General features: G+C 42.5%; 1 protein-coding gene across 1 annotated transcript in view; it reads right to left on the reverse strand.

The window, feature by feature from the left end:
* SFMBT2 (Scm like with four mbt domains 2) overlaps positions 1-12888 on the reverse strand; it is a 197712-nt gene extending 184824 nt beyond the window's left edge. The window contains exons 1-3 of the mRNA XM_063100723.1: positions 12789-12888; positions 3443-3537; positions 1089-1329 (exon numbers count right to left, since the gene is read on the reverse strand). Of these exons, the coding sequence (XP_062956793.1) occupies positions 1089-1329; positions 3443-3537; positions 12789-12888 (436 nt within the window). The remainder of the gene's footprint in view (positions 1-1088; positions 1330-3442; positions 3538-12788) is intronic.
* Between the last annotated feature and the right edge of the window lie 1761 nt (positions 12889-14649).

The raw sequence follows: 14649 nt of genomic DNA on the forward strand, positions 1-14649 counted from the left end.
AGATACTGTAAAAGGCTAAGGCACTTGCGAATATCATGGACAAAATGAACCTCAGGATTTTAACTCTAATACTTTACATGTCATTTCAAAATAATAGGCAGCTAGGAAGAGGACATTCCACACACTTGAAAAGTACAACCAAAAGCCTTCCAAGTTCGCTGCTGCCATTATCATATCATAAAACATACGTATGTTCATATAGAAATATACAGAGAAAAGGGGTTTTGATTCACATTATGTGGCTGAGCTCCATTTTCTCACTTACAGGATCAGATGAGTTCCTTTAATGCCTCTGTGATCAGAGCCCATTCTTTTACAGCAGGACCTCATGACCTCAGCACTATTAGCAGCTTGAGCCTGATCATTCTTAGTTGTGGGGCTGTCCTGTGCACTGTAGGAGGAGGTTTAACAGCATCCCGGCCTCTACCCGCTAAATGTCAGTCGCAACTCCCTCTCCCTAACACCCAACCAAAAATGCATCCAGACATTGCCAGATGTCGCCTGGGGGTGAAACTGCCCCAGTGGAGAACCACTGCTTTGTAGCAACAAAACTGATCTTCTCTATACGAGCTTTGCCCTTTCCCTTGAGAGTGTGTCACTTCTCATCCGTTTGGTTTTCTAAATGCTTCATGCACTGACAGTTTCCCCACAACAAGACAGATTAGAACTTATTAGAGAAGCCTGTTTAAGACGCTCTATAGCACTACTCAAAATGTCAACTCTCTAAAGCAGAAGAAAAGCAACATAATCAATCACCAAAGAGAAAACAAGACCACGATTCCTGGCACCCCTCTGCCTTCTTCCTACCCTCCAAAAGCAATCTGAGGATAAGGCTCAGACGCTTTCCTCTCCTGAAGGCCTCGGCTGGCCCCACCATCAGAGGCAGCTCTGACATGTGAAAATGCACCCACGGCCCCAACCCCGGCGCCCTCCCGCTAATGAAGCCAAGAAGCAATCTTGAAAGAGCTGAGGGACCTCTGCCCCAAAGCCAGGAGGGCTTCTCTATAAGCTTCTCTCTGCCCCTGCATGCCTACGGGCATCAAGAAGGATGACGGCTTGGAAATCAAAGCTTCCGAAATGTGGCTCACCATCCGGGGGCATCAACACCTTGTTGTTCTGTGTGCACCACCCCACAGGGTGCAGGTCCGCTATGACCACGTCACACCAGAAGTCGGCCCTGCGGTCCTCCCCGTAGCCACAGTAGCGCAGAAGCAGCAGCTGGCCGCAAGTGGTAATGATGGTGGCCACCCAGTACGTGTCTGGGTTGTTCTTGTTTGCCACTTCCAACTTCATTCCCGGCTGGAAGTTACTCTGAATGCTGATTTCAACCTTAAGGAATCGGAAACATAGAAAAGCCATTATTATCTTAGACACACACTTCCAGCAGATGACACGAACTCCTCAAAAAAAAAAAAAAAAAAAAAAAAAAAAAAAGCACTCAAAAACAGTATTTCTGTGGCCCAAGAACCATACTGCACTGTCCAGAGGAAAAAAAGGGGAGCCACAAATGTCATGTTAAATTTTCTAGAAGCCACATTTTAAAAAAAATAAAACAGATAAAATGAGTTTTAGCAATTTATTTCATTTCACCCTATATATCCAAATTATCATTTCAACATGTAACTAACATAAAAAACATGAATGAGATATCCTACATGGTGCCTTTTGAAAGAAGCCTCAGAAACCTGTGTGTATTCTACACGTGAAGCATGTCTCAATTTGGGCTACACACACTTTCAAGGGCTCAAGAGTTTCACATGGCTAGCGGCTACTGCATGAACCAGCACAGCCCTAGAGAATGGATTTTTTTTTTTTATCTTTTTTTTTTAAGAGTTACAATCTATTGGTATTTACCAGTACCACCCTCCGCCCAAAGAAAGTTTTCCAGCCTGATGGGTCATACTACTCCAAAAGCTGTCCATGAGCAGTTGCTTATGGAATTATAAATTATCAGTCCATGGGTCTGATACTACTTTTCCTTTAAACCTGGACAGAGGCCTGGGGGAACTTCTGCATCCTAAAGGACAGACTCCAGGATACCATTTTGACTGAAAGGGAGGTGGGAGAATTGATTGAATCAGAGAGAGTGGGAGAGACTCCATACAGAGAGAAATCGATTACTTCTTGGTACAGAAAGGAGGGAAAAGGTTTCCAACAATATCTCTTTCCTAAACTGCTTAAGGAAACTACCAAATCTCCCCAGTTTTTTTTTTTTTTTTTTTTTTTTTTTTTTTTTTTAAAAGATGACCGGTAAGGGAATCTTAACCCTTGACTTGGTGTTGTCAGCACCACGCTCTCCCAGGTGAGCAAACCAGCCATCCCCTATATAGGAATCGGAATCCGTGGCCTTGGTGTTATAAGCACCCCACTCTTCCGAGTGAGCCACGGGCCGGCCCTCTCCCCAGCATCTTTAGATGTAAATGTTAGAGTGGCTTTTGCAGGACCATATCCATGCAGTATGCCAGGAAAGCTTTGATTATGCTGTGTTTATAATATTTAGCCTTTGGTTTTACTAAATAACCACAGTCACATTCATAATAAACTAGTAGTTATAACATGACGAGTATTAGAAGTGGGAATGTGATCTACCTTACAAGGTCACACATATATAATAAAGTCTTAAGTTCATTTTCCAAAGAACACTTCATCTCTAACAACAATAAAATGTCATATTAAAATAAAGAATCATGGTCCTGGCTTCCTCATTCAACCAAGAACCCAAAGGAAGAACAGGTTAAGAAAGTGTCCCAATTTGCTTACGATACTCAGGCTGGATCTTTGCCTTGGGTAGCCCAGTGAAAAAGTGTTTCTCAGAGTTAAATTTCCATTTCCATTAAAACAACAGTAATACCTAAGAACTAGGGTCCCAGTAATTTAGTTTTTTCTTTGCCAGTGATATATTACTGATATCTCATACCTAAGCAAAAATCTGATAAAAAACTCAGTTTTTTATTTTCTGGGATTTGCCCTCTGGTGGACATGCTATATGCATTATTCAAAGAAATATTATTGGTAAGAACGGTTATTTGGTTGGATCCAAATGTTGTCAAAATAGTTATAGTTATCTCCTCTAATTTGACTTATCTACCTACAAAGGGTTGTAGAACTTTTGAGTCCTTTCAAAATCAAAATATCAATTCAAAATAAAAGTATATAGCCATTGCACTTGCTAAGAAGACATTACACATTACACCTGCTTGCCTAGTTTTCTGGCTTTTTACTAGTCTGAATTGACCTCACCTGTGGGTCCATCTTACCTGCAGCTCTCGGGGGAAACCAAACTAACTTCCACGTCTCCTCTTTATTCCTAAGAAATCCTGGTTCTTCTCCCTCTTTTCTTACCAGTCCTTTTCTTCCAATTGGTTCCTTGGCTTCTCCCTGTACATTCCCTTCCCCTCCCACTCTCTACATGCAGGTCAGAGGAGAAAAATGTTTTACGTACATGTTTGAATGATGTGTGAGGGGCTGCACTCGCACCTGTTTCTTCCAAATACTCTCCCCAGTTAAAGCCAATCTCCTCCAAGCTCGAGCCTTCATCTGTCAAAAACAAAAGAACAGAAGAACATCAGTATCAGAGTGAAGAACGGAAAGGTGCTGGCCTCCACTGAGATCAACAATCCTAATGCAACAGACAACCTAATTCAATGGTTAGGAAGAGGCTGCTGAATTCTTTACAGGGCTTCAGATTGCCCATTTTAGAGACATTGACTAAAAGACAGGAAACCGTGGAGAAGTTCTAATTTGTCCACCCCAAGTGAAATGAGACTTGTTTCAAAGGCTTATTTTGCTACATGGTAGTGCATTAGTTTTAAATCAGCCACAGCAGACACCACAGCCCTTGGGGAGGTTGGAGGACCAGGTAGAGGAAAACACTGAACACTAAGCGCTGTGCTAGCCACAGAGCACCGGCACTATCTGTACATTGGCTACTTACTGCAGCCAGAGATTATGAAATAGCATCCTAAATTATTAGTGCCTATCGGGCTAGAGCTCAGACCCTTCAAACCCATTGTACAGACTGGGTCACAGACCCCTCATGTGCCAGGTTGGGTCACCAGGCCCCTCCTGTGCTGGCTGGGTCACAGACCCCTTACGTACAGGTCACAAGCTAGGTAACTGGACAAAGATCCTGGCAGCCAGTGGCAGAGCTGACTTGCTTCATTCTGATGCCAGTTCAGCCCTCAGCTTTCTCAGCAGCAGCAGTGTCCTTCCAGGGCATCCTGGGGGCCCCGGCAGCAACAGCTTGCAGCAGCAACCTCCAGCAGCAGTAGCGGCCCCCCGCCCCAGGGGCAAAGGGGGCTGTAGATTACAGCCGTTCATCCCTTATACTTAAGTCCAATAACCCAGGAACACCTGGGTGCGAATCAGACATCCCAGGAACACCTGAGTGCCCACACACATCTACATCAGACAATAACCAAGAACACTTGGGCACACATGCACAGTTAACATCAAATGCTTGGCAAGATTCCTAACAACCGAGGGAACCTCACCATTTACTTTCACTTTCCTTACATTCACTTTTACTTTCCTTACAGTGCCATAAGGGTCTTCAGATAGCACTGACTCCATAAGTCATATTAAGGAAGAAAAAAAAAAAATTGAGGCCCAGAAGGATTGCTCAAATATCTGAGGCTACCAGCAAGTCAGTGACAGGAAGAGACCAGCTGCCAGACAATAACCCAATGCCCACCCAGTCCAACTCCTGCCAGGATAGAGCACTCAGGGCAAGATGCACCCCCAGAATCCAACAGAACGTGTGCTTTTCCAATCACAAGGAGCAAGGAGAAATCCACCAAAGGCATGACACAGATCTTGAAAGCATGACTATTTTATGCACACACCCACACACCCAGGCTCTGAAGGAAATCAAGCAATTCCCAAAACATGGCCATTCATGAGAAATAATTTGTGTATTTGAAAAGCACCAAATAACACATTTTTAGTATAGATAGCATAAATGTCATGTCATGGTTTCAAATGGAAAGAACTAATAAGCTGCAAACATTATTTTAACTTATTTGCAAGGCTATCATAAGGAAAGAACTCATACCAGGAAGAGCTGTCCAAATATGCAAATATGAGCTTCAAAAGTTTAGGTTCTCCTCTCTTGCAGTAATGCTCAATAGACCTTCAACCCACCCATATTCTACAAGCAAGAGCCTATTTCCTGGCCACGAGTAAAATACTGCTTCAAACCATGTGATTAACGTGGACGTGGTATATATCGTATCAGGAGGGCCTGGGGAATTAGGGCCACGAGGCCCTAAGAAAGCAAGCCTTATTTTGGGTGCTATCACTAACTTTCTTCTAGTAGATATTTTTTAATTTAGGAAGGAAAAGTAATTCTCATAATACTCCATACAGTCTCAGAAACAGTTAGAAGAGGATAATTTTTGTAAAGTCAGAAGACGCCAAACAGAAAGGTGGTAGCCTTGAATGATGCCTTCTAAGTCAAAGGGGCTCAGAACTGCCTCCTCAAATTTTACTCTAAGGTGACTTACAATTAAATGCCCAAGAAAAAAAGAAAAAGCCATCTGAAAAGAAAGCCTTTCCTTTGTATCTCTCCCAACATTCTGCTCCACCCAGGGCATTATGTCCTTCAAGCAGAAACGTGCTCCCCGAAAAACGTCAAGGTCCTGCAGCCCCAGCTAAGGAGGGACGATGTCAGGAGGGTTAGAGCTGCAAAGACAGTGAAGCAACCCCAAAGAGAAAGCAGCCATACTGCAGAAAACTCCGCAGGGTGGCACAGATGCCCTGCCCGCGCTACTTCCCCCCAAACAGCACTGGGCATCTGTTACCAAACTTGCTTTGCCATCCACTCGCCAGAGGCGTCAATCCAGCCCTAGTCATCTGCTGAAGTGCCCTGGTGTAGACAGTGTCTGACAATAGCGAACCTGCTGGAGTGATCCACCCTCCTGTCTGGCCTTGGCTGGAAGCACGCCCTACCTGCTCGAGCTGGTGGGGATACTTCCAGCTCCGCAAAGCAACCGCACACCCTCCTGCAGCGTCCTAAGAGTGGGCAGATCAGCTGTCCACAAAGTGCTTTACATGAGTCACCTCCTAGCCCTTCAGCATCCCCGGATAGATGGATACACACAGACGAGATCACGGGAGCTCAGAAAGATTAGGGAGTCACCCAGAGTTACAGCCATGCGGGACCCGAGTCAGGAATCAACGCAAGCTGCCAGACTCCACAGCTGGCGCTCATGTGAAGCACCTTCCACCCGATTCCCTGCCTGTGTCATGCATCAGATTCCCCATCTCCACCCCCACGTGCTTCTCCACCTGCAGGAGCCAAGAGAGCTTACAGGACTGACTCAGCTGCCTCTCTGTGCTGGTGAACACTGGGACATTCCACAGCTGAAATCAGGCAAAGGAAGACACAGGGGACGGGGCCAGGTGGGAGCAGCAGCCACCCCTGGAGAGGACAGAGAGGACGGAACTGGTGAGGAGGACAGAGAGAATGGGCAGAAGACGTCAGCCTGAAACTCAGTCCGGCCTACGGAAGGAACAGGTCCAGGTAGGGCTCCTGGGTGGAAGTCGTCTGACAATGACAGCTGTGGAAGATGGAACAGGTTCTCTCCTTGAAAGATTAGTTCCTCCTCAGGAGAAACACTCAAATTGAGGCTGAGCCGTCAGGAACAGCCAGTACCTGGGCTGAGCGGCCCTGATGAACCTCAGCTCCATTACCCAGTAAGGTCCCATCATTCTTCCTCTCAAATCAGGGATGACCAGAGCCCACGTTTCTCAGCTGCGACCTTGAAACCATTTGCTGCAGCTCTTTGTTCTCCATACAATTCTAATCTATGCTATTAGTGTTTCACCAAAAATTCTGTTTCCACCAATTTTTGATTCATTCCAAACTACACTTTCAGTCTCTTCTGGCAATATAATAGGCTCTGCATTCTTTGGGGTGCACTCACTAACTCAGGTTAACCATGAGGTCAGAGGGGACCACTGTGTGCTCTGGTGGGAGTTGGTAAGAACAGTTTTGCCACTCTCTGCTAGTCTAAAGAAAACACTTTACAAAGTACCCCAAGTCACACCTAGCATGGGACTGAACAAATAAAAACCTTTACGCCTAGCACTGAGGACTTTCACCGTGCTGTTTTAACAAAGTCGCATACAAAATTTAGGGTTCCTCACAACACAGACTTTTAAAATCTGCCACATGCCACCCTTCCACAGGCCTATGTGCCCCCCAGCAGTTGATTCTCTAAAGACATTTCAATGAGCAATAGATAAACATACACAATGTTTATGAGGAGAGGTCTCATAAACCCAGAGCAAATATTTACAGCTGATTCATAAACCTCTTAAGCCCATAAACATTTTATCAAGGCAACTCTGACAACCTCCCTCCACTGTAAATGAACCAGCGGGAGGCATTTCCGCATGATGTCATGAACACCAACTATGAAAAGCTGCTAAGAAAATGTCACAGTTTAAAAGAAAACAGGCATGCTCATTAGCAGCCATCCAGTTTTAGAAAACAGAAACCTATTTGTGGGACCAGAATATTTCATAATAAACCTAAAAAGAATACTTTACTAAAAGTTAATTTCACATGACTTCAGAGTGAAACATAAACAAATAGCTCATACATCTTTTTTATTTTTTAAGTAATAAAATCTTGGGTTTGTACAATTTTACAAGCTGAAAGGAGGCTAACTTCGCAAGGCTGAATATTAAAGCCCAAAACCACTACCCAATAAAGGAACCAAGAATTAACAGAGTCAGCACAAACACTTTCTTACGTGCTAGATATGTTTTAAAATGTGGAAAGAGAAAGGAAGACTTTAAATGACTCTTATTTTAAATACTGACAGTCACTTCATACTATCATAAGGCTTAGGAAATAGTTCAATTGTGACAATATTAAACAGAGGCAACAGTGTAAACAACTCAGAAAAGAACCATGACCAACTGCCGAACCTAGATCGGAGCCCACAGCTAGCCGCAGGCCACAGGCAGGGACAGGTATCGTAACACAAAGTCCCATCCTGATTACCCAGACAGCCAGAAAATTCTGTAGGAAGAAAAAAAGAAAAAATACTTAAAAATCACGTCGCCAGGGGAAGCAGCAACTATTCAAAAGAGGGTTAGAAAAAAGTAATAGTGTTGAGTCCACACAGAATTAGTTCCCAGCATAAAGAGGAAGATATGAATTTCTCTAAGAAAAATGTTGATTCCTTTCCTTCCCAAATAGAAGAGCCTGTGGTTCTCCAGTTAATATATTCCTAACACCAAAAATAAGAATCAAGCCTACATTTTCAACTTCTTTCTACACAGAGGCATGCCCAGTCGAAACGTACACCACCACCTTAGCTAGACTTCATCAGGAAATTACATCCAACAGGCCTATAAAAGTAAAGTCAAGGAGTCTATTTATCACAGTGTCCGCATATTGTTCTGCTTGCTTTTATCTCAGCAACTGAAGATGCCTGGAAATTCCAGCCATCGAATTTTGATGCACTCCCTTCTCCGTGCCACGCTGTTCCTTCCATATGCTGGGGAGCCTGCGGTTCCTGGTCTATTGCACCTGCCTGTGCTTATTTATTCCTGTCAGTTACATAGTCTGTGTTCCTGGGAGGAGGAGGAATTTTACATTGTGTCTATTTCATTTAGAAGACTTCAGTGTCAGTTATTGATCCCAACTATGATTTGAGCTTTCCTTTGAAAATGAGACCCACCCCCCCCAAAAAAAAAAACTCATAATGAGACTCAAAGTCTACTGTTTTCTTTCTTTTCTTTTTTTTATTTTTTTTTTATGACCGGTAAGGGGATCTTAACCCTTGACTTGGTGTTGTCAGCACCACACTCACCCAGTGAGCTAACCGGCCATCCCTATATGGGTTCCGAACCCGTGGCCTTGGTGTTATCAACACCGCACTCTCCCGAGTGAGCCACGGACCGGCCCAAAGTCTACTGTTTTCAGCTGAAGTTTTCTTTTCGGAGGGATCCTCACTACAAGAACTCACAGCAGCAGAACCAACCACCACAAGAGAATACCCGGAGCAACCAGGCTATATTTTCTTCTTTGACCCCGTAGTTTTCTCAGAGAAGAGCAGTCATCACTTAATGAGTAGTCACTTGTTAGGGAGATAAAGTAAAGTGTCACGTAACACATGGGGAAAGGGGACCAGAGAAAAGTGGAAGAAAGAATAAGAAAGGATCTGAGTTGTTTCCCATAAAGTGTGTGCGTGTGTGAGCATTTCCTGGTGACGTGTCCCTGCACTGAAGGAGCAGGTCCCCCCCATGTTTCAGAGCACCAGCTCCAGAGCCTCAGGATGCCTGAGATTAAACCCTGCTTCCAACACAACACCAGAGTGACTTCGTCTTGTCATCCAGTTTCCTCATCTATAAAATGGGGACGATTGTTGGGAAAATATAGGAAAATGGTCAGGGCCACTCAGATGTTCAGAATCTTGCCAAGCATTTGATGTAAATATGCACGTGCGCCCAGGTGTTCCTTGGCTATTGACTAATATAATTGTGTATGTGCACCCAAGTGTCCTGGGTTATGACTTAAGTATAAAGGACGAGTGGCTCTGATCCATGGGGCTCCCTGCACGTGGGATGCCACCGTGGGTGCCACAGGGTGGTTGCTATGGTTGCTGGAGGTGACTGCTGCAAGCTTTTCCTGCCAGTGCCCCCAGGATGCCCAGAGAGGCCACCACTGCTGCTGCTTCTGCTGCTACTGCTGCTGCTGAGGACTGAGCTCATGTCATCTGCTAATGACTCCCGTGATCTTTCCCAATTACTTAGCGTTGACCTGCGTGTGAGAGTTCTAGTGATCCAGCCTGGCATGTGAGGGGTCTGGTGACCCAGTCTGTACAATGGGTTTGAAGGGTCTGAGCCTTAGCCTGGACAATACAAATGAAAAACTTAGCATAACCAAAATAATGAAACATTTGGCTTTAGTTATGAATTGCCTAGCCATACAGTTGGCATAGCAATAAGCCCTAACCCGACAAGTGGCATAGTCGCACAGCTATACAATGATAAAAGCAGCTACTTCACAGAGTTGCTGAATTAAGTGAGGTAATGCGTGACTTACAATTTTGAGTGTCTGACACAGAGTTTGAACTCAGGCTCATGTGCCTATTGCCCATCATTTGCAAATCAATTTAGAACCAGCTGTGGAATGGTCATTTGCCTTCTCTGTGCATCTGATACGTAAATCTCCTCTGAAAGCTCTTACCGTGAAAAGACCTCCCCACACTAAAACTGTGTTCAGCCCTAAGCACGTCCCAGCTGTTTCCTGAACCAAATATCTCTACAAGGTTCCAGAACTGAAAATGTCTTATGTTATTAACAGGTTGATAAAAAATAAACTACTTGAAGAATCATACTTGACTGCTATTAATAGTTTAAATATTCAAAACTAGATTTGAGTTTCTAGAATAAAGTCAGCCTCTGCACTCTACAAAGTTTTTAGACTCTACTTTAAATTTGTTTCCTCTATGAAAGAGTCTTTCATCGTAGCGCAATCTAGAAGTCTCACCACCACACAAGTACATATGGAAATTCTAAGAGGAAAGGCCAGAATAGTCACAGAGGGGTGGAAAAAAAGGTCTGGGCCAATATCTGAAAAATACAAAGATAATGTAAAGCTATTTAAAAATAGTATTTCTATTAAAGATCTGAACATCCTGTATGATTTGGACCATCCACCATACAAGAGCAAGGAACTGATAATAAAGTGAGAACATGACGAGCTTTCGGCATGGAATCCCTGTAATAGTCCATTTCTGTTGCTTATAACAAAATACCTGAGACTGAGTGATTTATAAAGAAAAATGAAATTTATTGCTTACAGTTCCTGAGGATGGGAAGTCCAAAGTCCATCTGGTGGTGGCAACAGTGACCAGGGGTCTCATACTGCAAGATGGTGGAAGCGAGAGAGCAGAGACAGACTCTACTCTCTCTCCTTTTAAAGCCCTCAGAACCACGCCCCTGGCCACCATTTTTAATTCATTCACTACTAAACAGTCCTACAATCCAATCCTCTCTTTCAGTTACCATAATAGGATTTCCCACCCTCTTAAGAGTCACAGTGGGGGCTAAGTTTCTAATACATAAAATTTGGGGGACACAATTCAAGCTTCAAGGAGTTTTGGGGGGGATGTAATTCAATGCACTACAATCCCCCAGCCAATGTATAATGATTCTCACTCTCAGACTTCCCACAAATGAAATCATCCTCAAGGAAATGTCACTACAAATAATCTTCTTGACACCAGATTATCATTAATGAGTTTCAGAATCTACTTAAGTGAGAGAGATATATTGCAGCTGCATGAAAATGAAAAGCCAATACACAGTTGGCTTTTTAAAAGTTTTGAAAACATACTATTGAAAATGACACACTAACAGACTTCCAGTGTGTGCAGAGATGATATGCCTGCAAGATACGACAGGAGCTCGGGAGTCCCAGAAGTGGAAAAAATACGTCACTCAGCAAATGTAAGATTTGTTTTTTTAAAAAAAAGCATGTCTGTACTTCAATAAAAGCAGAATAATTAGGATGAACCTTGAGCCTACGGGACTACACCCTCTCAGAAAAGAATTTCCCTATTTCCACCAGAGGACAGTGATTCAGCTCTACTTGCAAAAGTTTTCTCCCTCCTACTTTATCTACAGAAAAACTGAAAGGGAGACACTGAGCTAATTCTGAAACAGGTACTAATACTTTTCAAGATGTTAATAGGCACTCATTTATTTTAGAGTTTCCCAGATTTCTTCCAGATAAAGGTATAATTTGAGAGATTTAATCTAATAAATGCAATACAAAACAATCTGTAATTCTCTCACTGACTGGCCTCATCAAAATATGAAGATAAACCACGAAACTCCTTTAGACGATGGTCAAGTCTCCCAAGAGTTAATGAGCAACATTTTTCCCATGAATTCACCATAGCAAATATCTATGATCCGGAGAGCTAAATTGCCCTTACTTAATTTGCTGTTGTATAAATAATATAACTCCTTTTTTAAAAAAAAAAAAATCCTTTTTAAATAAACCCTTTATTTTATAAGTACTCAAAAAAAGATGCATTCATAAATTCATTAGTTAAATATTAAAATTCAAAGGCTGTGTATTGTTGTTTTGGTTTTGTTTTGTTTTGGGTTTTTTTTAGATTTCTTGAAGGGAGAATCACTTTACCACAAATTCACATGACCTAAGTTTCTTTCGCATTCTGTACTCTTGTGAAGACGTGCTCAACATTTTGGGGAATGTCTTGGGTCCCCAGCACCTAATGCTTAGGCAGAGCCGGTTCTCCTGTGTCCCCGGCACAGAACAGAGAATTCTATTTCTCTGCCTCCCTCGCAGTGGTGGAAACATGGGACTAACTCTAGTCAAGGCGTTTTTAGCAAAAACAGCATTTGTCTCTTCTAAACTAGGGCATTTAATTGCTGGTTCAAGACCCTCCCATTCTTTTTATGGCTATGACAAACCACGGGCACCATGACGCGGTGGCAGCACCGTGGGATGGCTCAGTGGACCAGACAGTGTGATGATTTACACACATGGACTAGGTTAAGCCACTGAGATTCTGAAGTGACCAATCAGCTCACCCACTACAACCTCACCCGCTCTATCTTACAGTAATATTAATTTTAACCTAAACTCTGTATAACTTTAAAGCTGCTATATCTTTAGAAATAGGACAGACTATCCTGAGATCTAGAAATGTTGCCCCACTGTTTCCTAAACATTTTCTGAAAAATACTGGTCAATAAATCAAAACAACAGATGGATACAGAAAACAAAAGCCTACCTGAATCAAGATCTCCATTTCCATTAGCTGAGCTGAGATGCTTTTCCAAGGGTGCAGACGAAGGGTCTTGCATACTGGAAACTGGCAAACTGTTCTCCATTCCCAATGAGTAAGTGTCTTCCTCTCTCAATTCATCCTTCAGGAAGAATTACCTAACGGCAATCAAAAAAAAAAAAAATCAGAGCACTTTAATTATATGAATTATATTAACTTATTTTTAAACTCTCCAAAAATAACATGATCCTATCAGTGTTGCTGCTATTTCATTATAACATTTAGGATGCGATGTCATCTTGATAATAGAAAATTCCAGGAATAAAGACTAAAGCATCATCTCTACACAAGGTCAACAATGAAGGTCACAGCACAGCAAAACCATCAATTGTCTATAGGTCATTATCACCACGAAGATGAACACATTTTTCACTAACAAACAGAACTACGTTTCAATCCCCAATGCACCATGGTAACAGTGGGCACTCCACTGTCCCCCTGCATGCAAACCCACCTCCACCTCAGCACCCCACACTCAGGTTTACACAGGACACAGTAAGAAGTCCTCATGTGTCACAAGTGATCTGTGACCAAAGTCAGTTAAAGTACAACGTTTGCAATAACGTGGTTTTTTTTACAAATATGAAATGGAGACAAGACTCTCCCTGTAACAGCACTGCTAGGCCTCACTCGCACGCTGATATGACTGGTGGAAAAGAGGTAAAATCCCAGACAGTTCTCACCAAATCCTACAATCTACTGTGTTTATGTCAGAGCCCACAAGACCCCAGGAACAGTCATCACTAACAAGCAGCCACTCACGGTTCAGATGGCTAGACACAGCCACGTGGTATTTTTAAATCTTTCATTCTGTTCTCTTGTATTTCACGTGTAGATAAAATTTTAAATCACCAAAGGGACAAAGATGGATGAAGAAAGGAGTGACTGCATCTATCACCTATTGATGGAATATTTTTTGACTCACATACTGGCAGAATGTCTTTTAAGAACACCACCCTCTTCTGAAAACACACCCTCCCTTGATGCTATTTGGTTTACTTTCCTGAGAAATATTTTAAGGTTTTGTCAAAATTGAAGATTCATAAAAGAGTGTGTTAATCATTGTGCAATTGCGAGGAAAAAGCTTAAAACTGCTGCAGCCAGAAACAGCCTGGAAGAGACTGGAAATGAACCAGGCACACGGCACTGGAGTTTAATTCAACACTCATTTAATTATCCACCTGTTGTATATAAAGCATTACCCCAGACATGCTGGGGAGGATACAAACCTATTTCTCAATCAAAACACACAAAAAGAAAACACGTAGTTTAGAATAGGGACTCAAAATATCTAGACTGGTTCATTAAACAGCAATCTCAGCATCTTGCTACTTCAAAATTCATGAGTATGCAAACAGAATGACAATCAAATGCACAAGGCACCTGTAAGTTACCAGATTATCTTTCATTCATTTAACACCGTAAGCACAGGGGATTATTGTATTTACTGAAGCAAAAATAAGTGCACTGGTCTGAGAAGAAGTCAACACCAACGACACAAATCATTTAAATCAGGGCTGGCTGTGTCAGAAAACCTGAGATCTATACATGAAAGGCAAGTACTAGGTACAAAATGATTTCTTCAGTTTAAAAATCATAAAGCATAGGAAATGCCATGCCCAAAGATCCATTTACACATGCTCAATGTTGCATTGTGCAGAACATAATAAAGTTAAAACTGTCTTCATCTCATCCCTCTAGACACTGTTTTTTTTTTTTTTTAATATATCTAAGAGATGGTTTAAGAAAATATGGTATATACAGAAATGACTTGAACCTAAATAGGAACTAGGCTTATCTTTCTTAA

Source organism: Cynocephalus volans, chromosome 6 (assembly GCF_027409185.1).
Source record: "Cynocephalus volans isolate mCynVol1 chromosome 6, mCynVol1.pri, whole genome shotgun sequence".
NCBI lineage: Eukaryota > Metazoa > Chordata > Mammalia > Dermoptera > Cynocephalidae > Cynocephalus > Cynocephalus volans.